Source organism: Alosa sapidissima, chromosome 6 (assembly GCF_018492685.1).
Source record: "Alosa sapidissima isolate fAloSap1 chromosome 6, fAloSap1.pri, whole genome shotgun sequence".
Classification (NCBI taxonomy): Eukaryota; Metazoa; Chordata; class Actinopteri; order Clupeiformes; family Clupeidae; genus Alosa; species Alosa sapidissima.
This window is the reverse complement of record NC_055962.1, coordinates 21,177,557-21,204,213: the sequence shown is the minus strand read 5'-3', so window position 1 is coordinate 21,204,213 and position 26,657 is coordinate 21,177,557. Positions and strand designations below refer to the sequence as shown.

General features: G+C 40.0%; 1 protein-coding gene across 1 annotated transcript; it reads left to right on the top strand.

The window, feature by feature from the left end:
- Positions 1-473: 473 nt before the first annotated feature.
- Positions 474-25,851, top strand: LOC121712047. Its single transcript, XM_042095994.1, has 18 exons — positions 474-597; positions 2,127-2,278; positions 2,559-2,585; positions 2,701-4,429; positions 7,624-7,704; positions 7,862-8,035; positions 8,829-8,912; positions 10,585-10,713; positions 10,839-10,994; positions 13,248-13,313; positions 16,717-16,863; positions 16,956-17,108; positions 18,418-18,507; positions 21,464-21,604; positions 21,683-21,838; positions 22,838-22,966; positions 23,331-23,608; positions 24,917-25,851. Exons 2-17 carry the CDS (start codon positions 2,146-2,148, stop codon positions 23,569-23,571), a joined length of 3,636 nt encoding a protein of 1,211 aa, XP_041951928.1. The 5' UTR covers positions 474-597; positions 2,127-2,145; the 3' UTR covers positions 23,572-23,608; positions 24,917-25,851.
- The last annotated feature ends 806 nt before the right edge of the window (positions 25,852-26,657 follow it).

The window sequence follows — 26,657 nt, the reverse complement described above, 5'->3', positions numbered from 1 at the left end:
ATTTGACACAAAATACAATGCATTTACAAAACCATTAAATATTGTGTAGTGATACAAGTTCAAGCATCTGGAATGAAATGTTCTTTCTGATTCTCAGCTAACTCTCTCATCATTTAAATGTTATGTTAAAATCATCCAAGGAAGTGATTAAAAGATAAAGAGAGAACGTTCAGTAGGCCTAACATGTTTTCAAGATCATACTAATAACGCAAGTCTGAACTTGACTGAGAGCGACTGAGAGAGGTAGGCTGTAGGCCACGCTAGGATATCCTGATGAAACTAGTAGGCTTAATGGATCTGAAGTTTATTGAGCATCAAATAAATTGTGCAATGAAGACGCGCAATTGTTTAGCCCCAAGCATCAGGCAACAAAGTTGAATAAAAAAAACAGACGAGCTCTCTCTCTCTCAATCTGGATATGTTACGCGCGTTTTCTGTTTGTGTGCTCTGTGCAGCTCCGCCTTCTTCCGACCTGAAAGATTCTGTTGTGACAGTCAGTCTGTCTGGAGTTGAATGCACCCTAAAGAGTATTTTGTCGCCCGAGAATACTTGGGGCAGCAATTATCAATATTAAGCAAAAGAAAGCCTTGACGACAGGTATGTTTTTACTGTGACCATCATTATTGACAATATGGAGCGTGAATTAAGGGTAAAAAACACCGAGTAGCCTAGCACCCTAGGCTATCTATCCGGGTCCAAATGACAACAGGCTACATGTAGGTTGTAGGCTACGTCGTCTACACTTCACAGCCTAGCCTTAGCCTGGCTAGCGCCACCATAGACATAATATACATAGACGCCGCATTGGCTGCTGGAAACAAGAAATGCGGCCGCCATCTTGGACCGGTCATACTCCTCATTGCGTTGCAGCAGAAAACACAAGATGACAGCACTGTGCAGCATGTTCCTGCTCAAATCGGCGGACCATACTCGGGGGATTTACTTTTCACAAGTAAGATTTAACATTACCGTACTATTGGTTGTATTTTGTATTTTCGAACAATGTGGCCTGTATCATAGCTACATGTATGACCTTTGCAGCAAAAAAAACCGCGTGAAAATCTGTTCGGTATTCAGTGAGATATGATTAATTAAGTGTGCTGACAGCTCATTGCACCGGCCAAACAGATTACACTGAGTGGAGTGGATGACCGGTCCAAGATGGCGGCTCCAAATCTCGTCAGCGCTAGTAGGGAGCAGCGGTCGATGCGGCGTCTATGTATATTATGTCTATGAGCGCCACCACTTCTCAATGAGACGTGGTCTGGGAACCAAACGTTAATTTTCTCGTATTTGAAAAAAAAAATGCCCAGATCCGTTTATTGGGTGCCACGGATGTCTATCAAATGCGTCTGTGCATAGCTCATCATCGTCTTGCTTTCCCCCTTGTTCTGTGATTGGTCTCCTATCTCAGGCGAAAATGTGCTCCATGGTCTCCAGGCTGCCTTAGCAGCGTGAATCAAATCGCCTACTACACAAATGGAATTAAAACAATGGGTGTCACTTGCGCTCAAGCCTTTTCGGTGCGGTGCTCAGTGCTCACGTCCAGGACCAGAGGGTCAGACTGGCTGGGCCACTTCAAAGAGACTAAACCCAGGGATGACCGGAGCACTCAGAACTTTTAAACTTTTTTAATGTGCTGCATAATCGACTGACGTTTCGACGCACTGCATCTTCCTCAGAGTCGATTATGCCACAATAAAAAAGTTAAGAAGTTATCTGAGTGCTCCGGTCATCCCTGGGTTTGGTATTACAACAGTGTTATTAATAATAAACCTTAAAAAAACATACCTTAGCCTACTGACTGACTGCTATGACAGAAAGTGAAAGTGCGATGCACTAGCCAAATTTATTTATTGAACTGGACTGCTAGTGTTAGCTAGAAACCTTCCAGCAGGATGACTTTCAGAAAGATTTTGAGAACGGAAAACCTGACAGTCACTCAGAATCATAGCTCAGAATCCATCAACTTATAGACATCGCATTCGTCAACTCAAAATAGACGCTAGGGTACTCGGATGCGCAGAGACTTTCCTGGTCGTTGGTCTGTGGACGCTTATGTCGTTATAGTTACCTTTATAGTAATTGGTCCTGTTGTGAACGACCCTTTACTCATGTTCCCATAGTCTAATCAAAGACCTGCCAATGGAGGGTCCAGGTCCATCTCCTGAAGCAGTAGATGTCAGCATTTCAGCTGATGGAGGAACCCAAGTGTCTGCACCAGTGTTGTCGCATCTTCATGTTCGTGGGAATGTTAACATTTCAACAAATATTTCAGGTCAGTTAAACGTAATTAACACAGGATTGGTTAATATGTTTATTTTGATATCAGAAGTAGGCTAGTAATAATATGAATATGTTACCTTTGGTTGTAGGCTACATGAAGAAATAGCACAGATAGGCCTACAAGAAGAGTTGTAATAACTAAATGCATTGTGAAATTACAGTAGGCCTAGAAATGCAGCATTACATGTACAGTGTACCATATTTTAAATGTCACATCAAATGATTATTCAGTGCCTTGAAATATCCCCCCTGCTATAACCCTTATTATATAGGTGTTCAACAACCAGCACAGGACTGTGGTATGTTAGTAATACATCATTTTACATCATTTTCAAATGCTGATGATCCATACAGATTCAATTATGTGTGTAACAACTAATTTCTATGAAACCTTTCTTTTTTGGTCTTTTGAAGATCAACAGTCAAAAATCACTGAATATAAAACATCTATCCTCACCTCCTGTGAGACTGTAAAAGAGTACAACTCCCTCCCTGGTCAGGATGTGCTTTTGGCAGACCGGTACACTGAACTCCTGATCATTCAGAGACCCAGGGTTCCGAAGGAGAGAGAGGAGGAGCTCCGTTCCAGAGGTGACACCCTCCAGCAGGTCTTCAAGACCAGGGCCAGTGAGACACACAGCCGCATTCATCTCGACCAGCTGTTCAAGCCCAGTGGCCGTGGATCGGTGCCGAGAGCGGTCATTCTCCAGGGTCATTCCGGACACGGCAAGTCCTTAACTGCCCAAAAAATCATGCATGACTGGGCATCTGAACTCCTGTTCAAAGATTTTATTCTTGTCTTTCATCTTAACTGCAAAGAACTTAATCTCCTCTCTGGAGAGCACAGTGTGGTAGACCTCCTGAGGTGTGATCAGGAATTTACTCCAGTGATTTTAAGGATACTGCGAGACTCCCCTGGAAAGGTGCTCTTTGTTATAGATGGCTTTGATGAGCTGAGGTTCTCATTGAATGAAATTACCTCAGTACTTCCTAGTGATCCATCTGTGCCTGCTCCAATTGAGGCCACACTGACAGCTCTGCTGAAGGGGAATGTTTTGAGGCAGGGCCTTCTTCTTGTCACCACCAGGTCCACTGTTTCCGACAAACTAAGTGAGGTGCTCAAAACTCCACACCGCTTCACAGAGATCCTGGGCTTCTCTGAGGATGGCGTGAAGGAGTACTTTCAGAGGTTCTTTGATGATACAGTGCTCTCTGCCAAAGCTTATGAACATGTACAGGCAAATGAAACACTCATCACTTCTTGTTTTATCCCCGTTATCTGCTGGATTGTGTGTACTGTTTTCAGAGAGCATTTTCAAGAATCGGTAGATGCACAGGGAGACTTTGAGACAACAAGCTCCATATTTGTTTACTTCATCAACACTCTGATGAAGGATCACTGTGAAAGTTCGAGCCGCCCTGACCTCACATCCCTGCGAAGCCTTGGCCAGCTGGCAGATAAAGGAATGCAAGACCATCAGGTCCTGTTTGATGAGAGGAAAATGTCTGAGCTGTTGACGGATTTCAATGTGCATAACCCTTTCCTGTGCAAATTCCTGATGAAGAGGAAGGTCTACCGTGAAACCATGTACAGTTTTATGCACATGAGCTTCCAGGAGTTCTTTGCTGCTCTTCACTTCTTCCTGATAGAAGATGAGGAGGAGGCTTGTCGGAAATTACAGATATTACTTAAATCAACAGCAGATAAAGTGAATAGTTTTAGACTAATCGAAGAAAATTGGAGAGATCGTGTTGTTCAGTTTCTTTTCGGGCTGTCAAGTAGTGATGTTTTTGCATTTGTGAAAAGTGCCTCTTGGGCAGCAATACAAGCCCAGTTGAAAGAGTGGCTTATGAATGTAATACACATTGAGAAATATGGCAGACGCAACTCTAGGGATCCTAGAGCAATGTTGTTTATTCTGCACTGCCTCTATGAGATCCATGAGAAGGACTTTGTCATGCATGTTATTGAAAGCCTGGAAATGATTTCTTTTAGCACTCATGATCTGCAAAGGACAGATTACTGGGTGCTGCTGTACTGCCTACAGTGCTGTCAGAGTGTCAGATACATGCACCTGGACAGCCTAACAGCAGAGAACCTGAGAATGCTGGGGCCTGGACTGTGCAAATGTAAAGAGCTGGGGTGAGTGGCATCAAATGTTAGTTAGTTCTGATTGACTGGGTTACAATACATAGTATATCATGACTGATCTATGATAGTTGTGTTTCATTGTCCACTTGAGATTATGGCCTGAGTCTTTTTGTTAATGGACAAATCTGTAACATTTTGTGTGATATGTAGTTAATGCAGGCCTTACACCAAACAAATGTCAAGCAATTTTAAATTCCCAAAAAGTCAAAGTAAAATCAGTGTGACAGGAGTTGTAGCATATTCACTGCTTTACTGCGTCTTGATATGTGCTGGAAGAACTTGGCTTTCACACACAAGGCCTTTTCACACAGAGATCACGCTAAATTTGCGGGAAAAGGGGACGTCTTTTTGCCGTCTTTTTGTGTCTGAAAGCGAGGTGAAAATTTGCCGGCCTGCTGATCTGTTCACATGATGCGGCATTTTGGGGAGCCAGGAGGCAGGATCAGCTATAGTAAATTAAATTGTGACGTGCAACAGGAGGCGTGTAGAGTGATAGTCGTATACATAGGCCTATGTGCGTGGGCTTTTAGATACAGCAGGTGTGGGATTTCAAAAACCATGGCCGGAGAACCGACTGCATTTTGGTTAGCTTGCATTTGCTTTGCTGTTGCTGTTAGAATGTTAACTTCTTGCGATAGATGTCTTGAGACAATAAAACGTAATTTGGAAGGGAAATTGAAGAGAAGAGTTGCCCCTTGCCTTGGCCGTACAATGTACTGTGCGTACAATTTATTCATGAAATCGTTCAATATTAGCCTACAACAATAAAAATAGCTTGTGTACTGTCTTAATTGAAACATGCTTCGCGCACAAATGATAGCCTAGGGCAAAGAGAATGGACATCTCATCATAAGGATCCATTAGAAGATCAAGATTAGTGTAAACTTTGTCACACGACGTGAGCAGTTCTTTAAAAACGCAGCGTTCCATTCAGTCATAAATCATTCAAGCGTAGGCCTAGTGCTCGTCATGAAAAGAAAACAGCAGCTTAATATTTTTCAGGTGTTTAACAGTAGGCCTAGGCGCACAGTTAGCAGTTATGGCATTGCATCCTTATTTGGCATTGCATCCTGTCACTCAACATCGCAGTTCGGGTTGATAAGATTCAGTTAATGCGAGTATGGATCGTCTCAAAAGTTTGGGACAACCAAACAGCAGTGTAGGCAAAGCAAATCCTAATTGTTAGGTTACCATAGCTGTCTTTTCTCTAGGACTGGGCCTATCGGAAATCGCGACATAAGCACATTGGTTTCTTTTTTCTTTTCTTTCTTGTTCGCGTGTTGGGTAGTGAAGCGATAATGCATTTAAAGCAGTAGCCTACATAATATGAGCCTGAGCCGATATGGCCAGAACTGCTGCTCTGTAAAGGTATTTCTGTCCCGCCCAAATTTGCTGAACTACTGAAGTAGGCCTAGCCTATTCATCACAGACATCACATGTATCACACGAAAGAGCTTTTTCTCAGCCTTTAAACGATGTTAGTGGTTAGTTGTTGTGGTAAACGGTTCGCGAGAAAAGTCACTTTAATTTAATCATATTTTTTTGCGCCCGTCTCCCTACCCATTCATCTTGGTGGAATACTTCGCGAACTTTCCCTCAACACATGACAAACCATATATCAGAATAAACAGCAGACCTTGCCGAACATAAAGGTGTAAAGCATTCCCCTGCACAGTTAGCCATTCCAGAGTAATCCAGTTTTAAATTTGCAGCAATGTCTTTATGCATGTCTCCAACTTTGCGGTTCCTAATGTGTTTCAATTGTTCAATAAGTCTACATGATTTTATAACAGGCCAAATACAAAATAAATGTTACAAATATTGCCTAGATAAGCATTACAATCATAGGATATACATATAGGGCAGACAGACGCTCATGAGTTCATGCTTTGTTTTATCGCTGGATTTTAAGATAGCCTATTATGGCAACTGATTGCATTCCAAGCTACAGTCAACTCTAGCAGGCATTTAATGACTGGAGACTTTGTGAATTTATAGATTGACATAATGTGCTGTCTCTGCGATTGCTGCTTTTGATCAGTTAGATTTATTTGCAATCTCCTGTGGTGGGCTGGACATAGCATTGAAATGACCGCCCAGATTCCCCTTTCCGCCTTGACCCATTCACACTGGTGGCGGAACGAAAAAACTCGGCAAAATGTCTAGGGGGCTTGGTAGTAAATTTGGCGAGACACTTTGTCCCGGCGTTCCGCCTCGGTCTATGTGAAAGGGACAGTCGTTCCGCGATTCTGGTACATAAAATCGCGGCGATTTTGCCAGTGTGAAAGGGCCTACAGTACCAAGGTCACTGTTAGACTAACAGGGAGGCTACACCTGAAGTGTTCTGTTCGCAATGCGCAATTGCTTTCGCATATGGTGTAGCCACCGTCTCCAGTAAAACTGTTGGCAATAGTGAAATCGCTTGAAAATTGTTTGCTAAGGCCGGCATTAACTGCTTAATGAGTTATTAATTGCTTGAGGTCCACAGTGTATTTTTATATATATATATATATATATATAATATATATATATATATATATATATGTATATATATATATATATATATATATATATATATATATATATGTATATGTATATATATATATATATATTGTATATTATTTCATATTTTTAATACACACTACCCGTCAAAAGTTTGGAGACACTTAGACATTTCCATTCCACTCCATTATAGACAGTATACCAGCTGAGATCATTTGCATAGTTTTTTTAATCAGGGCAGCAGTTTTCAGATTACATTATGTGCTTACATAATTGCTAAATGGTTCTTGACTGTTGTAGAAAGAAATGGCTGATCTTTAATGTAATATCTTCATTGCCCATTATCAGCAACCATTCATCCAATGTTGCAAAGGCACATTCTGTTTACTAATCTGATATCATTTTAAAAGGCTAACTGAGAGAACATTGGAGAACCCTGTTGCAATTATGTAAGCACATAATGTAATCTGAAAACTGCTGCCCTGAGTAAAAAAAAATATTCAAATGATCTCAGCTGGTATTCTGTCTATAGTGGAATGGAAATTTCTAAGTGTCTCCAAACTTTTGACTGGTAGTGTATGTTGCCTGATCTTTGTGTAAAAGGTGTCAAGTACATGGTACATTCTTTTATTTAACATATTCTTTTTCTGATGGTCATACATTTTCTTATGATTTTTATGAAGGCTTAAAGTCAACCTATCAGATGCTTATGTGGATGATCTGATCTCAGCCCTGGGGGAAAAGAAAATTATCCATGAACTGAGGTATAATGTCAGTGGAGGAGAAAAATATTTTTTATATACCTTTACATTCAATTGTGTCATTATTTGCGCTCTCTCTCTCTCTCTGTCTCCCTCATCCTCTTTCTCTCTCTCTCTCTCTCTGTGATAAACATGAATACATTTATATTTTCCTTTACAGAATAGAAAGCAGTCTGTCAGCTGAGAGTGTGGAGCATATCCTCAGGGCTCTACACAAGCAGAAAAGTGTGGGTTGGATTTGTCTATGTGGTGTGAAGGCTGTTTCTCTCAACATTGCAGCCATGTCTGTACATCTCATCCAGACCACAGGTCAATTAAAGAGTAACTATCTGTGGTGAGAAACTTCCTACTTTTTCACCTCCCTGTTGAGGCTCAACAAATGTTATTTGAGGTAGTTTGAGGAAGATGAGGCAGTACAGGACAACATTAAGAGTCTATCATTAGCTCAGTCTCAAATGTCCCAAATCTTAGTGCATATGCCTATCCTTTAGTTTTATGACAGAACATGTGTAACGGAGGCAGACTGAGCTAGCGTGCTAGTTGCCCGTGTAAATCCTCACAGCCCTAACCTTAAGAATGCTTCTAACCGCTAAGTTGGGAGCCTGGGCTTTTAGCTCAGTGGTTAGAGCGTTCGTCTCCCATGCCGGTGTGTGTGTCAAGGTGGCGGGTTCGAGGCCTGTGAGCGGTGAACGAACCGACCTTGTGACACATGACATGAAAGAAGGAAAAAGGCTACACTTTGCATACAAAAGTGTTTATTGCACAGACACGTTTCGAGATAGTGCCTTCTTCAGTGTGCTTCAGGAGCCTTTTTCTTTCTTTCTTATCAGTTATAAGTGTGGCCTAGCACTTTAAAAAACGAATAAGAGACTGAGTGAAGCCTGCTCCTACCATACAGTTTTCTGAGGACATGACATGTCTCATTGGGGTCAGGGAAAAAGGAAATTAGTCAAGGTCTGTCACATAATGAACTCAAAATTCTAGGATAGTTTACTTCACATGGTAGATAAAGTAGTGGAGCTTCAGTGAAGGGTCTTATTTAATTCTGGGTAGACAGCAAGCTGATTCCCCAAAAGGTTGTTGTGATTTTTAAGGCTGATTACTCCTCTCTCTTCTATGCTTTATAGGATTGGGGAAGATTACAAGACACCCAGACAAAAAGACAGCTTCTGTCTGTTTGTGTCTGTGAGTAAAAATGTCAAAAACCTCAGGTGATGTTTGCCCTACAGTATATATATTTGGCTATATAACCTCATGTGTTGGTGACAACTTTTGAATGGAAGCAACATCTTGATGATAATGAGCAAATGACAGCTGAAAGGTCGAGAGGGCGTAACTCATGAAGTGATGAGAAACAATACACAATATGACACCATAAGACATGGGGCTCTGTGTTACACCCGGTGCATTGTGACGCCAGATGTGGCCAGTGCAATTATCATTATTCCACCAGACGCCCACATTATTTAATCTTTCGCACCCATGGGTGTGTTGATGAAAAAAAATGGAGTGTGGTCGGACACATGATCACAAATTGTTATTTTGACACCACTGAGAATGATAACACCACTGACAACGAAAAACCTGGTCTAAAGTGAAATATGCAGTATTTCGTTGTCATTTTAAGGTGGCACTGTCTAACTGCCTAGTGGCGAGACCTTAGCAACGAGTCCCTGACAACACAATGCAAAGTGCTGGTGTGCTTGCATGAATGTCTTTAGGACTTTAATCAGCCATTTAAATGTTATCGGGGTAAATGTTGCTTTCTTTCAGGGTATGTTTTCGATTGTAACCCCCTTTTCAGTCAATACTGTGAAAGTTAATATCTGTGAAAGACTTTGCTTTGTCGTTGCCTGCTAATTCAATTACTTGGCAAGTAAAGACGTGTATATACTCTGCTTGTCATACACACACCTCTGTTAGCAAAGTAAACTTTGCTGGAATCCTACTGTTGCATAGACAGTTGTGTGTGCAGGCAGATTCCTTCTGCAGAGATGCGCTCACTCGTCACCAACATACAAATGTGCCATGGGATTTTGAGGTCCTTGCTTTTATAGGGAATGCCGATGTTCCTTTTAAAGGAGAAATATGGCAAGTTTTCACATAGTACTGTATTAGTATTAGTATCACTAAGTACTGTCCGTACAGAAAAAAACGAGTTCTAGCTAAAGTTGCTACAGCCAGCAGCTAACGTAGTTGTGGTGGATTTTTGTAAGTTTCCTGATAAGATATTCTGTAGTTGTGCTAAAAGATGTTCTATACATTGGGCTAATGTGTAACCTCTGTGTGGTGAAAAGAGCAGGGGTAAATATAGCACAAGCTAGGGGCCCAGAGGTTTACCTATCAGGATATGAATGCATAGGAGAGACTGGACATAGCAGTTGTTCAGCTCAGGTCAAAGGTCCTTTGTAGAAATAGAATAAATACCTAGGCACATATGTATTACCAAAAGAGGTAAGGAGGACATAGGAGCTCTGTTCTATTCTGAGTTGGTCAAAACAAGTGACGACATGAGAAGGTATAAGAACCATGTACAGAAAGTCAGAAGTAGCTGGCTTCATGAACCTATGCTCCGTGTTGGATTAAAGCTACACCTTCTGCAGTATTCTATTGTTTTGTCACAATTCTTCTGAGTTTGAATCAGTTAATTATAATTTGACACCACATAGTCAGGCAGCTACAACGTTACTCTGGGGGCATGTCCGTGAGCTCCCACGTAGGCCTACATGCCCCCAGAGTGTAGCGTTGTAGCTTTAACGATTTCTCAGTACACATGGCAGTACAGCACATCTCAAAACTCTTTACATCATTATAGTGTTTAATTCAGTCAATAGTCGGAAAATACTTTCAGAAAATGTAACATGTGATCTGTCTGCATTTCAGCTTGACTCTAGGTTGGCGTCCAGCTACGGATAACTCAGACCTCTCTCTTGTTTTGACACTTATCCTGCCGAACATGGACATCATCAACCTCAAAGAATATCTTCAAAAATGCCATGATCTACATGAAAAGTATTTTTTCTCTTTGTCTATCTGTCTGACTGAATAATACACTGTCTGACTTATACACTGTTGTGTATAACTTGTGTCAATATAAAATGTTTATCTTTATCTGTGTGTGTTTTGTATGTGTTTAGTCCTCCTGCAAATGATGAGCGTGTGGATGTCCCGCATTCTTCCCTACCCTCTGATCTGAAGCACCAGATTCTGAAGCAGAGAGTGAGATGCTTGACTCTGGGTCAGACTCTTGGGAGACTCTCTCTTCAAACTTTTCTCAATTTAAAGAATGTAACGTAAGATTTTTTTATTTGTTTCGTCAGTCTGCTATCAATCTGTCTAACTCTGTAGTGTGTTGCCCCCTGCAGGTAACTCCCAGAACCTATCCAATGTCAGACGTTCCCCTGACGTATCCTTGGCCCGGGTAGTTAAAATCCTACGATACCTTCTGGTAATTGCAGGTAGCAGGGACCAACTGTCAGGCAAAGCTGAGCACTTTCCCTCTGCAGTGCATATAACCAAATACTCCTAGTTTCATCCATATTCCCCTTGAAAGTTGGTCAGGCTCCTATAGGTCCATATAGTCCAGCTAACCCAAGTCTTAGAAAAGACAGGTAAAGAAACACAGAAGAGATAGGTTATCTTACCCTCCTGTTTGGAAATCGTAGAAGACCCAAAAAGAGACAAAAATGACTGATTGGAGAGTTGGATGTCAAGTTAAATTAACTTTTATACGAACTTTGGAGATGTTCACAAAAATGTGGCGCAATATCCACTTGCATAAAAACTTGCGTTAAAATGTTGTAGACAAACTAGGTACATCCCAGAATGATACAGATAAAGAAAAATAAAAAGAGTAAATCTACAAATGGAGAATGGAGAAAAATAATGAAAATAGTAAATCCACAAAATAGAGAAAAAGGTCGACCGATTGTCGTTCAGCAGTCACTCTCAGGGCTGATATGGTCCCACATCTGCGTCCCACACACGCGGCACTGGTGATCGCGTTACGAGAATTGCGTCATTTTTATGGCATGCGTCACATTTTTGAGTCGACCGAAATTTAAGACCGCGCGTCACTTTGACGCGTAGACTGCGCATGTGTGAAACGGAACTGCTGTAAACACTCCCCTCCAGTAGGTGCACCACATAGAAGAACAACACTTGAAACCTAGAAACAAACCTAGACAGAAGAAGACTTGTTTGGTTACCATAACGACGATGGAGCAGAGCGCCTGTCCTCAGCTTGCCTGGCTATCGAGTTACGTGAAACACCACGACATGGAGTCAACTTTGACCGATATAAAGCCACAATCCACAGATACAGATTCTTTAACATTATCTTTAACGGTTACTTTACCATCTATGGTGTAGAACCCAAAGTATTTCCAGACACCGCATTTTAGATGAGTTGTGGACATAATTGTCCGCTCAGGCTGGCCGTTCTGTGCGTTATCTTCCATTTTCGAAACAGGGTGGCTGGCTGCATGGGCTCTGGCTCCAGAGATCCACATTTCAGAGATGCTGACATTACATTCGATACTGACGGTTTACAGGTAGTTTCAACAGGTACACAAACAGTTTACATTCGACAACGATCATCACACTTTGACACATTACATTTAACATTGTACACTTTTACAGTCATCGGGAGAGATCAGACAGTTGCAGCTTAACAGGTTACAGACATTTATTGCATTGACTCGTTATCTCACAATGTAATCTGGATGCAATCATTTAAAACAGTTAAGCACTTTACACATTTCACAGAGTTTTAAGACATACAGTTTCTTGCGTAGGCTAGGCTACATAATTCCTTGAGCATTACAAAGTTACTAAAGTAATACTTGACTTGATACATTTTATTCGTCACACATTCATGCAATCTCACAGTTTAACCTCGTTCTCACGTTAATTCAAACATCTCACGGTTTATCACTATGAGATCACCGTATGCAGTTATAAATCCATATCCATTCTTTATTCACATTCAATAATCATCAAGTATTTCTGAGTTCAGAGCAATCTGGCCAAGTAGTCCAAGACATTGTTCAACATCTGTTACAACACATTCATCCACTTCCTCACTTTCAGGTGCACTTAATTCAAGAGTAGCCTACATGTAGGTAGCGGGGCCACTGTATTAACATCACGATTCAGTTCCTGATCAGTTTTGCTCCTAATCTGCCTAATCATGTTTTCTAGATCAGAAATATTACCTTGGTAGCTAGCACTAAATCTAGCTTTTTCGCCTTGCAATACCACAGTCATGTGCCGCCTAGACGCGGGTCTGAGCTCATCATCTTCATCGCCGCAAAAAAAAAAGCAATCCGTAAAACATTGGCTTGCACATGTGTGCACATAGTTGTAATGTTGTGATGTTGTGTAATGTGAGGAATCATCTTATGGAATGGATTCAAGGTTTTCGAAACAAAACTTCAAAACTCAATGTCATACTGATTGTGTAGCATACAGACTGTTACATATGTCTAATGTGTGCACTGCTGTAGTAGGCCTATCATGTGAATGTGTTTTGCTCTGGTTGGCAGGATCAGTGAGTTGAAACTGGGGATTGAGTGCTCAGCTCTCTCTTTTGAAAGAGCCAACAGTCGCAGGTGAACATCAAATTTTACTGTAAACCCTCCCTGTCCATATTTCTGTAAAATATTGGCTACTAATATGTGATTGATTGATCAAGCACTTAGAACAGTCTCTGATCAGTATAACTATGGCATACTGCTGCACAACACTCTCAGATTGGTACCACCTGATACTATGGGCATGTTTGAAAATGTTCTTGGGTAACACTCCATAATAAGGCGCCATAATAAATAGCAAACAAGTAATTACCTAACCCTTTGTTAATATTTGTTAAGTGTTACTAACATATCTATTTGGCACAAGTTAATAGTTTTTTCATCATCAATTAAATATTTGTTGTTTGCATAAAATCTGTATGTTAATGTTTTAGCAAATCTATTAACTAATATGGTATTAATATGTGTTAATAGTTAACTAAATGTCTTTTTGGCACTAACTAACAGTTATTTCTTACATAATTTAAATGTTAAATGTTTATTTACAAACTATATGTTAATAGAAAAGTTAATGACTTATTATTTAACTAATTGTTATTATACTGTGCTTCTGCCTATCCCAATATGAACCACTCCCCATAGGACCCTTACAATAGATAGATAGATACTTTATTGATCCCAAAGGGGAAATTCAAGAAAAAAACACGGAGCTACCTTGTACATGCCGCCACTCTTGTCGGCGCCAGAAACGCTTCCAATAAAGTTGATTAAGCTTAATTAATATATTAGTAGTATATAGCTATCGGTGTGGGGCCCCTTATAATAAAGTTGGTTAAGCTTAATTAATATATTAGTAATATATAACTATCAGTATGGGGGACCCTTATAATAAAGTTGGTTAAGCTTTATTAATATATTAGTAATATCTAACTATTAGTCAGACGGTGAAGGGACTGAGACCAAAACTGGCTTATCACATTTATTCCTTTAGGAAAAGTTCAAACAAAACATGCCTTCAGGCACTGGCATACATAAAACAGCATCTGCAGAAGCAAAATAAAAAGAAGTAGTTGAATGGGCTATATTATATGCATGATTCCTATACCATCACTGTCAGCCCTACTAGCAAGGGAGACGTGCGACATGGAATGTTCAGGTGCACAGAACGAGTTTATTAATATTGTGAGACTCACTAAACACTCACAGACGTAGACCATACGGAGGTAATGCATAAACATAATGCTAAACTAAATGTACATTAATTTCCTGCTAGACTGAATTGCACTTTCCATGAGCACTAAGCTAAACTACACTGAATGCATGGAAAGCTGCTAGCGGAGTTTACAGCCTTACACAGTCATGTTAGACTTGTGTGTATTAGTAGAGCGGCTACAGGAAAAATCGTACAAATTATGATACAAGCGTGGAATTCGGCAGGTATGTGCTCAAGACCAATACAATCAAATCTACCTGATTGGCCACTTGAAATGGTGGCCATTTTCCAAGATGGACGCCACCAAATAAGACCCCAGAAATTGATTTATTGTTCAGAATTGACCAAAGATATTATGATACAAGCATGAAATTAGGCATGTATGTGCTCAAGACCAATAAAATCTGCCTGATTTACCATTTTTAATGGCGGCCATTTTCCAAAATGGCCACCATGAAAAACTCTAAAAATTGATTTGTTGTACAGAATTGACAAAGGAAATTATGATACAGCCATGAAATTTGGCAGGTATGTGCTTAAGACCAACACAATACATTCTAACTGATTTTCCAGTTTAAATGACGGCCATTTTCTAAGATGGCCGCCAGAAAATACCATAGAAATGGATTTGTTGCACAGAATTGATCAAGAAAGTTATTATACAAGCATGAATTTTGCCATGAATGTGCTAAAAAAACAATACAATCAAATCTACCTGACTCGCCACTTGAAAATGGAAGCCATTTTACAATATGGCCGCCAAAAGACTGAATTTAGCCCAGAAGTGAGCAAGAAAATGATGATACAAGTATGTAATTTTGTGTGTTTGTGCTAAAGAGCAATATAATCAAATCCACCTCATTTGCAACTTGAAAATGTAATATGGCAGCCATTTTTAAAGATGGCCACCAAATAAGACACTAGAACTTCATTAATTGCAATGAATTTAGCAGATGTGGCCCAAATCAATGTTAACATTCACTACATTTCTGTTTCCTTCTATGATGAAGTCATTGGAAATTCAATCAATCAAGCAAAAATCAAGCAAAAAGGCACATAACTGAGATTCAGTGTTTCACAAATGAACTACATGTATGTACAAAGACTACAAACCCTGGAAGGGCTAAATTAATCTTAGAAATCTATGCAACAGCATCAGGACTGACAGAGCCGTGCACCAACTTGCCTATCTAAAATACAACTGTACAACCAGAGCAGGTGATAACAGAGCATGTTTTTTTATTTTTTGGTAACTGTAACAAGGCAAAGAACTCTGATGCCAAGAAGAACAATATGGCAGTAAGTATCTCAGCATGGAAAAATAACAGTCTATTTCACAGCAAATGTGAGCAATTTTTCAATTGTGTTTTTAAGAAAACACCATCAACATTTCACCCTTTGGAATTAATTGAGTCACTGTAACAGTGCTCTACATCTACTATTCACATGTGCAACAACATAGTGCTGTGCACAAAAGCTGCTTAATTACGGCGAAAATCACATGCAAACACTAAACTACATTTCTAACTCTGTTACACCCCCTCCCTTGAATTTCACCAAATTCAAGCAGCAACCAAATAGTACTTCCAAAGGCAAAGAGTACACTACTTTCAAACACTAGATAGAGGGTCACCAATTACAGGACAGCCAACAACAAAGGTATCCAATAAGGATGACGTGGGAGAAGAAGTGTGCAAATTCTCACACAACCAACCACTGGCAGTAGGGTGCCTTATACACCCCACAAGACCATAAAGCCATAAACCATAAATTCCATAAATTCTCATAATAATAAAATGTCATTAACTTTTATATTAGTATATATTTTGTAAATAAACATTTAACATTTAAATGATGTAAGAAATAACTGTTAATTAGTGCCAAAAAGACATTTAGTTAACTATTAACAAATATGAATACAATATTAGTTAATAGATTTGTTAAAACATTAACATACAGATTTTATGCAAACAACTAATATTTAATTAATGATGAAAAAACTATTAACTTGTACCAAATAGATATTTTAGTAACAATTAACAAATATTAACAAAGGGTTAGGTAATTACTAGTTTGCTATTTATTATGGCACCTTATTATGGAGTGTTACCTGTTCTGGATGTTAACAGACATTTATTTTCCAAATAATGGCACTAATGCTTTTTGGATCATTGGCGCCAAATAAGCAGCTCTCAAGTTACATAGAGTGAGGATGCAAACATCAGAAGGAAGTCTGTGACTTTTGGGATTTTTTTTCTGTGTTTTTAGGATGGACTCCATAATTAGTTTTGGTCCAAAAGCATCTGACTCATATGTCTCAATTCGGCTGTCAGCCTCTTCAGACATGACCACGTGTGACTTCACTGACTTCATCCTGACATTTGACGCATATGTGATGGGACGTTCAGGGATGAAGTAAGAGCTCTCTCTCTCTCTCTCTCTCTCTCTCTCTGTGTAATGGCCATGTTTTGTCTATGCCTCTACCGGATATGTGTTCTATCCTTTAGCCATGCTGATGGAGATGTGGATGCTCCACTCTCTTTCCTTTGCTCTGTGCCTGGTCTGAAGAGGGTGGAGGTGGAGGTGAACTCCATGACTCTGAGCTTGGCTGCTAGGAGCCTCTGCCTCATCCAAACCCATCCTAGTGTTGAGGAAATTAAGTAAGAGTTGGCTACTGTCGCTATATGTGTGTTTGTCTGTCTGTTTGTGATTTGTTCCAGCCTTCAGTCGTGAACCAGGTTTTCGGGTTACAAATCAGTTTATTTTTTGTTTGAAATGACTTGTTGAAATGATTTGTTGTGAGTAAGAACCCAAATGGAACATATTGCCTACTGATAGATATAGGCTTAACAGTCTTCAGAATGATAGTCATTATGATATTAGGGTGATTACCTGGTAATACAGTTCTACTGTAAGTCATTTGTTTGCATGCATGTATATTTCTCTGCAGGTTTGTACTAGGGACTAAAAACAAAATGATTTTACTTTATTTTTTGTTCCCGTTCCAGTGGTTAAAGCGTTATAGATTAATACGATTAATAACGGTTAATAATGTTCTGTTAAAAATGACATTGCCTTTACAAATTGATTTATGGTAGGTATTAGCCTAGAAATCTAGACGCACCCCAGCGGCGGCAAATTAATTTGCTCAGCCTGTACGTCTAGTATCAAACCATAGGGATTTCTATTGGCTGACGCCGTGGACCTCATCCAATCACAGCGCTCTATTTTGTTAGAGAGTCTTAAGGCGGGCTTAACAGGATAACGACAGTCCTGCGACGGTGAACAACAAGGAAGGTGGCTATGGCGAACGAAGAGCGGTTGTTTGAATCGGCGTTGGCGTCAACTTTGGAGAAGTTGGACTTGTGCTTTTCTTTGAAAGTTGAGCAACACAATGCACTTAAGTCATTCCTTTCGAGGAAGGATGTATTTGACGTTTTGCCAACCGGATACGGATATGGTCGTAGCGCTGACCTATTGCATGCCTAGGCAGTTTGAAAGACAATTCTCTGCCCGCCCCTTGGATTAAGCGAGGTAAATGGTTCGATGCCAGACTATACATTTCAATGATATAAGATGGCCCGCCAGGCTAGGTAGGTATCACAATAGCATAAGCTTTTTTCTGCATAACAAATTAGATATAAAGGCTACCGGTAACTGTTAAAAATTGTTTATAAACTACTTATTAAAAAACTGTTAATATTAGATCTTTACACATGTCTGATAGCCTAACTTCAGGCACAGAAAATGTCCTTTGTTTAATCCCTCTAATAGCCTAAACCTATTGTTTAATCCCTCTAATAGCCTTCCAAACCCAAAACTGTATTGCAAGGGTGGGACTGTGCTAAATAAGTAATGGCACAAACTATTTTTTCTTGTAGATTTTTTGCTGTACAGTCCTGTATCCTGAAGTGATCAGGTGCACACGTTGAAGAATAGAGAATAACTGATCTGTCCTTTGACTTACAGAATTGTTCGATTTCTACCTTCCACTTTCACTAAAGAGAAAAGTTACCACTGCTCATCTCTGTGTTTTACTAAGGATTCCAGCACCCAGAGGTAAAGCTCCACATATGAGCCAACTCCTTTAAAGGGACACCAGGCAACGTTTTCGTGTTAATTAATCATCTTCGTAAGTCGGTATATGGTTAAATGACTCATTACAGGGCGAATGAAGACACTCTTGCCCGCCCCTACTGCCTGTAGTAAGAATCAGGCTTGTGCACAATTCAGAATTGAATTGCGAATGACTCCTAAATTCCAATTCAATTCTTGAATTTGAATTAAAGTCAAAAACAGGATGTAGAATTACAATTCGAATTTGAATTAAAGGAAGTAGAATTGAAATTCAATGAAATTCGAAGAAATTCATATACATAATTTAAGGGTAGTGTTAAACAATGAAGCCTCACAGTATATGCCAGATATAATAGCATTAAGCACACAACTTGTAACTTAAAACAGTAACAAATTATATTTCCACACTGTAAAACATAATAGTTTTACTTACTTAAAATGTTCTAGTAAGTAGAATTCAGGTTTTGTCTTTTGTTGAGATTACTTGCGTAAAATGAGTGTTATTTCATTTTGAGGTAGAAAAGTGAACAATCAAGTAAACTATACTTGAATTGCTGAAGTTTGTACTACACTGTAAAATTAGTTTATAATCTTACTTACCTGTTCGTTTTGAAAAGCATGCAAACTGTTTGTCCTTGATCCCATTCCAGATTTGTCTGTAATGTCAAGTTGTGCAAACAAATGCTCACTTAGTGTAGTGCACTTACAGTACACATAATTGCTATTTCAACTAACTTGGTCATTACAATTACAAGTAAAGTATACTTTATGTTTATTAAACACAACAGGTGTATTGAAGTTGTGCTAACTAATGTCACAGTTCAGCTAACTGATATGACAAAAATGCATTTCCAGAATACCACAGACCCGGCCTACAGATTGTTAAAGGGATCACATATTAATCTAAAAAAAATAATTCAGTGGGAATGCATGGATTCAGTTGCTTCCAGTAGCAGCAACTGGAATCCATTCATTTTTACGGAATTATTTTTGGAATCTGATCCCTTATCATACCTGTTTGTTCGTACTCGTCGCTCGACTTATCGTGACTAAATTCAAGATGGCGTCGAACGGTAAAATTCCTTAAGGTACTGTCTGTATAAATCGTCTTGTAAATAAACTACCAGTGCTTTTTCAAAGTTCTCTATGTCTCGTTTTAAATGTCAAGGCCTTCGGAAGTCTACCAATAAAGTATGGAGCTATTTTGAGCCTCGTAAATGGTGTAAAACAGTGATTTATTTGCATGGCTAGGCCGATGCCCGAGGCACCACAACGAAACACTGTGTTGGTAGCATTGGCTAACTAGCACCAGATTATTGAGTGCAGGGGACAAGCCGAGGTGAGCTATGAAACATAGGTTCACACTCGGTATCATGTTTCCACACACTTTAGGTCAAAATCACACCGGATTTATCCTTTAAATAAGAATTCTCCTTAGTGTAAGTGTACTACACAAAGTAAACATTTTTTTTGCACAACTTGGAATTCCTATTCCAGATTAGTCTGTAATTTCAAGGCAATTAGTTTGCATGTTTTTTTAAACTAAGGTTAACTAACAGGTTAAGTAAGGTTAACTAACTAACTAACTAACTTCACAGTGTAGCAAAACTTAAGCAATTCAAGTATAGTTTACTTGATTTAAATGATCATGTTCACTTTTCCACCTTAACATTAAATTACTCCTTTTAGCCAAGTAATCTCCAAAATCAACATAATCAACAGAAGACAAAAACTGTGTTATACTAACTAAACATTTTAAGTAAGAATACAGTGTGTTATATTATTTCGGTACTGTAGCTATTCAATTTTATAGTGCAAAGTAACTTTCCCAAAACTGAATGCATGTGAAAATTCGCCTTATTCACCCGGCGGCCAGAACGAGGCTACAGGGTACACTTGCCATCACACTTCAGTCCAACAGATGGTCGTAATGCACTTCGTTTGCACATTACCAAAAAAAAAGCTCACAGAAAAAGAAGGGTTCGCTGGCCTAGAGCAGTGGTTCCCAAACTTTTTTTTCCTGCGGACCACCTTTTACATCCTGACTCGGCTCGCATCTCAGTTTCAGTTCAGTGTCTACCCCCCTTCCATCCGACACATAATAACGTAACACATTCTATTGACGCATTCCAGGCATAATGTTTAATTAGCCACCCTACATGATAACAAATAACAAAATCAAAATGTTCAACTGGTCTATGAGCTCTCATGCTAAAAATAGTGTGGAGAAAACATTAGACTGGTTAGATAAATCCACATGAAGCTTAGGCCTATATGCCTCATTATACTTTCATTTTCTTCGCGCAGTCTTTTCTGTCTCTGTCATCCCCCTGCGCTCCGGAGCCACCTCCGCCTTCATCTTTCTGCCCCCCATCCCATTGTTACCTGTCTACTGCTCTGTTTCTCTCGCTTCTCCTCTTCGATCGCTTTGATTAGGCCTTTTGGACAGTGTTTGCGTAGCCTTCTACCTATCTATACTTCCACGAAACTAACGAGCCAGATATTCTGTCTGCCCGCAAGAAAATCACGTGCATTGTGGGTAGCTTATTTTTTTTAATGAAAACATAGCCTACTGTAGTTTACAAGTGATTTCCTTTAATTTCACGTTTCCATATAATTATAACCTGATTCGAAATTATTATTATTATTTATTAATTAATACGATTATTAATTGATTAATCATTTTTAACACCTTTCCAACATTGCCCTTTTCATCTCTCGTACCCCCTAGTGGCAGCTCGCGTAGCATCGGAGTTTTTTTGGCAGTTTGCAAACAGAGTGCTTTACCACCATCTGTTGGACTGAAGTGTGATGGCAAGTGTACCCTGTAGCCTTGTTCTGGCCGCCGGGTGAATAAAGTTATTTATGTTTATCAGTTAGTAATGTTTTAGATCTTCTTTCATCTATTTACATCTTCTTTCATCTATTTGCTTTTTAGTCTGGGCATTGGAATTGCCACGGAAAAGCATGATGCCCCAGTCCAGCATATGTCACTCTTCTTGTCACGGTCCTCAGTGAAGAGCTTTGATCTTAAGGACTTTCTCTTAAAATTCCATTCTTTGGAACATTTGGATGAACCGTAAGGCCCCATTTTATATAATTTAATACAGATTTGACTGATGTATTGTTACTGATGTGATACTGATGTGTGCCGTAGAAGTCCACAGCTTGATGGGCATGATGATGCCCTGATGTCCCTGCACTCTCTGCCTGGTCTGAGGGAGATGAAGCTGGAGGTGGGCAGCCTGACTGTCCGCTGGGCAAAGAGAATCCTCTCCCTCATTCACTCCTGTACCACTCTTCAGAGACTACAGTAAGACTTCTGCCTCTTTTTGTGTTTGTGTGTGTATGCTAATGTTGTTTTTATTAGTGTCCTTGCTCAAGCATATAGCATTGGGAATAACTGAAGATTCCAATAATAGTGTGTATTGTAGTGGCAGCTATAGCCTTGAGCCTTTTTAAACAATATTTCAAACCATGGTAAACGTATCTTCCTTATGTCATGCATCAGATTTTTTTTCTTATTTTAAAGATTGCTGGATTTGTCCTTTAACTAATCAAAATTCCGATGGTATATTTATTTATCAGGTCATTACAAATGAAACCTACATAATTCATAGGCACTTGCTAAGAGCATTTACTAATATCAAAGCTGTAACCAGTTACCCTGACGAGCCAGATCCACATTAAAATGTACTGTAGGGTCTGGGGACTCACCGTTCGCAGTGCTCAGTCCGAGGGGCAATAATCGGTTGTCTTTCAAATTCCCTCTGCACGCAATAGGATAGCGCATGAGTCCCATGTGTTTAACTCGTGTCATGCTGTTCGCCAACAGCAACATCTTCCATCTTCTTTGTTTTCAAGTAGCAGGGAATTCACGACGAACCGTTGCAACTCTGCCATCAATCATTGCTAAGCCCGCCTACCGAATATACACAATGTGATTGGCCCAATCAAAGCTTAATTTTTCTAGCTCGCAAGCCAACAGAGAGTTGCTAGACTAGCCCGGGCAGCAAATTTTGCTGCCGCTATGGTGCGTCTAGATTTCTAGGCTAGTAAGCAGTAATAGTGAAAGCTCAGTGTAAAACTCAGTCATTATGGGTTTACAACCAACCATGAAACACATTTCCAGATACACGTAAAGTAAACAGGTAAGTCAGTGCAGAGGTTTGAGAACAGTGTGTGGATTTGAGAATGGAGAGCAGACATCCCCTATATTGGATTGTCCACTGAGATGCCACAGCCTAGTTAAAAACACATTGCAGACCAAGGAAAAATATGAGTGGTTGGCTAACATTTGTCTTGCTTTCAGTGTCTATGCTACTGGTTTGCGGTGGACTCGCAGTGGGTTTATCCTGGCAGGTAGCTTCTTGACAAAGGAAAGTATCCGTCTACTTCAGATGGCACCGAAGCGGCCAGACTGCACTCTGATACTTCATGGGTGTGTTTGATTTGCTAAATCAGTCCATCACATTACCAAAAAAACACTCTGTCTTCAACACACTGTAGGTGGTCAGACCACAGAGAACAACAACAACAGATGTATGCACTTTTGGATGTAATAATGGCAATGTTTTAAATTCATTTCTAACTTCAAATGCATCAGTCTTGGGTGATATTGCTGTTATCAAACATTATTGAACTATCTTTTAGCATTAACATTACTGTTTAATTATGGGTTACATTATTGATATCACTTTAACATAATTAACACAATGTTACAATTCACGCTAAACAGCTTTTTGATATGGTTTGTGAAGAGTGGTGAGTGTGATTACTATGCAACTCTGATTTTTCTTATGAAGGACGTGGTGCCACAACGCCACCTGGCAGTGCAGAACAGCCAAGTACAGGCACCGGAAATGCAACCAGATGGTGGAGATTTCAATAAAAGAGAATTCTTCCCGGATGAAGACATTTAAGAGGTCTTGGAAGGGGATGACTATGCAGATAAACGTGAGGAGACGGAGAAAGAGAGCAGGGAGGCGTGATGGACAGAGTGAAGAACACAACTGTTCAGATGAAGAGGGTGAGGAGGACAAGTGAGTGAGACAGTTGCTGATTATGGAGGGCAGTGTGCAGGCTCGGACTGGTAATCTGTACAACCGGGCAAATGCCTGGTGGGCCGGTCCATACTGTATGTGGGCCGGTGACCTCCGGGATTTAAAAAAAAAAAGTTATTTAGCCTATTTGCGGCCCGTCATGTAGGCCTAGGCCTAGCCTATAAATGCATTTGGCTTGGGGGGTGACAGGTCAATCATTTTGGCCTCTTCATGACAGGTTCAGTGTGTGTTACGATCGCACCCCCCTGCCCCACCCCTCAAGTGGATTTGTCCAAGCAGCCGCTAGTTTGAGTGCATGGTAGCCTAGGCTGTGTAAGTGCCATCCTCTGGCTGGTGTTCACATTATTGCAGTTTAACCGTAAACAGCAATCAGAGGTTTAGTTTTATTCCATAAATATATTGTTTTTATAGACGTTAGTTGCACGCGCTACCAAGAGCTCATTTACTGCACCATGTACTGTAAGCTACTGTAGTGCGGTTCTGTCAACATAAAAAAAACTATGGGTAGCCTACCATTTTTGCACAACTTGGTGGAAAAGTGTAGCACAGGTTAAAGAAAACCCATTCATTTTTGGAGCTGATTATACTCAAAAGGAACTTCAAAGTATTTCCTATATTATATATAGTAGGCCTATCCTTTTAGCTCACAACGACAGTGAAAGTGAAACTTGGAAAGTGGTCTCTCCACCGAGTGTTACATTAGATGCACAATCAATCGCGAGTCAATGCAGGTAAAAAGTAGGGTATCAACTGGTAGGTTAGTAACGAAGGTATTGCAAAATGTGATGTACGGCACACAAACTAGGGCAAAAACGTTTAGTATACACTTGTGGTGATAGCCTACAGTTAATGTGAATCGCGGACTATAACCAAAGTAAAGGAGAAGATTTGCACCAAACAGCCTAAAGGCTGTTTGTGTTTCTACAACATGTTGGCACAAAACGTAATTTCTGTCAACTATGACGATGTCCATGTTCAGTAGCCTATATTTTTAATTTAGTCAAGCAGTGATATGTGGTTTAATGCATGGGGTAACATGACGTGAGACAGACAGAAGATGAGCCTGTCTTTAGAAGCCTATCCCTGAATCCTGTCCCTCTCAATTTCAAGTCACTTTAAAAGGGTGTGATAGCAACCAGAATTTTTTTTTTCCCGGAGAGACACCCGGACCCCCGTGTTATTGTGATTAGGCTATAGGTCCAAATCTAAATGTTTGGGTTCAGTTTATGAAGTGTTGCTACAGCATAATACTGTGTGTTTGTTATTTATGGGGGGGGGGGGGGGGGGGGGGGGGCTGAGGGCTGATTTTTGCTCCCAGTCCGACCCTGGCAGTGTGGTAAACACTGGATGATGATTACAGATCTGGAGGAAGTGTCGACTGCGCATCAATGGAGAAGCCGTTGCACTGCCAAGCACGAGCCTAATTATAACTGCATTTTGTTGTCTTTGTATTTATACTCTGCACAATGACAATACAGTTGAATATAATCTAAAAAAAAGAAAAAGTGTACCTATGTTATTCAGTGCTCATAGAGTGTAAGCGCTTTATAGGAGATTCTGCACTACAAGAACAAGTCACTCCAACAGAAGGATCAAGATCTCTGTATGTGGCCACTTATCATGAAGGCATCATGATACCATTGAGGAATTTACTGTAACTCTGTTGGTTCCTCCAGAAGTTTTCAAATGTACAGTTTAATTTTCCTGTACTGTACAGTACCCTCAATTATGAAAAGAATTGTACTTGTAATACATAAGTTTGATTGTTAGATAATTATGCACAAAGTAATGGCAATTACTAATTATTATCTTTGCACTAGAAAAAAGTAGCTAAATTTGATTGGCCTGAGGGGATGCAGTCAGTACTGGACTTGACCTGAAGACCAATGATACCGTATGACCACAGATTTTAGAAGGAATTAATTTCGCCCATCGCCTGTTGTTGGTTGCTTTCATCGGAGGAAATGACAATGAATTTATTAAACAGTATAAATATCTTGGAAGGGTCATTGAGTTTGTACAAGTTTGTACTTCATGGGGAAATTATATGTTTAATCTCAAAATATGTCCTTCCCCCTCTAACCAATAAATGTAATTCCACAGTAAGTTTAGAGATTCAGTTGTTGACTTTTGTACAGTCTTTGTAATTTGTGACAGGAAAGATTTCTGTGTTTTATTTGAGTTGTTTTTGTTGTCTCTTATTGTGCCCACTTGATCCAAATAAAATGATTGAACTGAACCATTAAATCCCTTTAAAAAAGCAGTTGTGGCTAAATGTTTAAATCCATTGCACAATAAATGTATCTATGCATTGTCTCACAACAGCTAGTTGTGAAGTAGGCTATTCAGCTATCCCGCTTGTTTGAGAGACTCCGTGGCTGCGTAGTGTGCACCCGCTTCCTTGGGTTTTGGGTTGCCAGGTTTTATGACAAAGAGGCTTAAATTGAAAGTAAGTTTGATGGTCATGCAAATTACGGGAGCTTTCTGGGGAGAAAAACGGGAGGGCGCCGGGAGATGACATTGAAATACGGGAGAAACCAGGGAAAAAAGGGAGTGTTGGCAGGTACAGTATGAAATAAACATGGCCTGTCCACAGCTGGATGTTATGAGATCCTGCACCACGCCGATTTGAGGCCGATAAAATGCTACGTTCACTAGCGGCACATGTGACGCATGGCCCAAAATCCAGACAGCCATTCCGTCACTGATACAGATATAATACACACTTAAAGGAACCATATGTAAGATTGTGGCGAAAACTGGGGCTGCAATCACTTTCAAATTACTGAGAGGTGTATCCCCTTCCCCCCTGACTCAAGGTTGCCAACCCGGATGCCAAAACACTGTACAACACCTTTTCTCTCTTGTCATGATCAGCATTTATAACACTTCACAGCGCACCTTTGTGTTCTGGTTAAATATTAACTCAGCATGTTGTAGAACACCTGATGTGTGTGTGATAGGAATTCATGCTCTAACTTGGACTCACAGCTCTAAGAACTTCAGATCCTTCAGATTCAGGGTATCCAGTGGATTTGGGTCATACTGAAGTTACTAGAGAGGGATTTG

Excerpts from the sequence above, each read along its gene's own strand:
- LOC121712047 (XM_042095994.1), top strand. The coding sequence starts at position 2,146 with ATGGAGGGTCCAGGTCCATCTCCTGAAGCAGTAGATGTCAGCATTTCA. Across the intron at positions 10,995-13,247 it reads CTCAATTTAAAGAATGTAAC|GATCAGTGAGTTGAAACTGG; the intron begins GTAAGATTTTTT and ends TCTGGTTGGCAG. Across the intron at positions 18,508-21,463 it reads AAGGATTCCAGCACCCAGAG|TCTGGGCATTGGAATTGCCA; the intron begins GTAAAGCTCCAC and ends TTTGCTTTTTAG.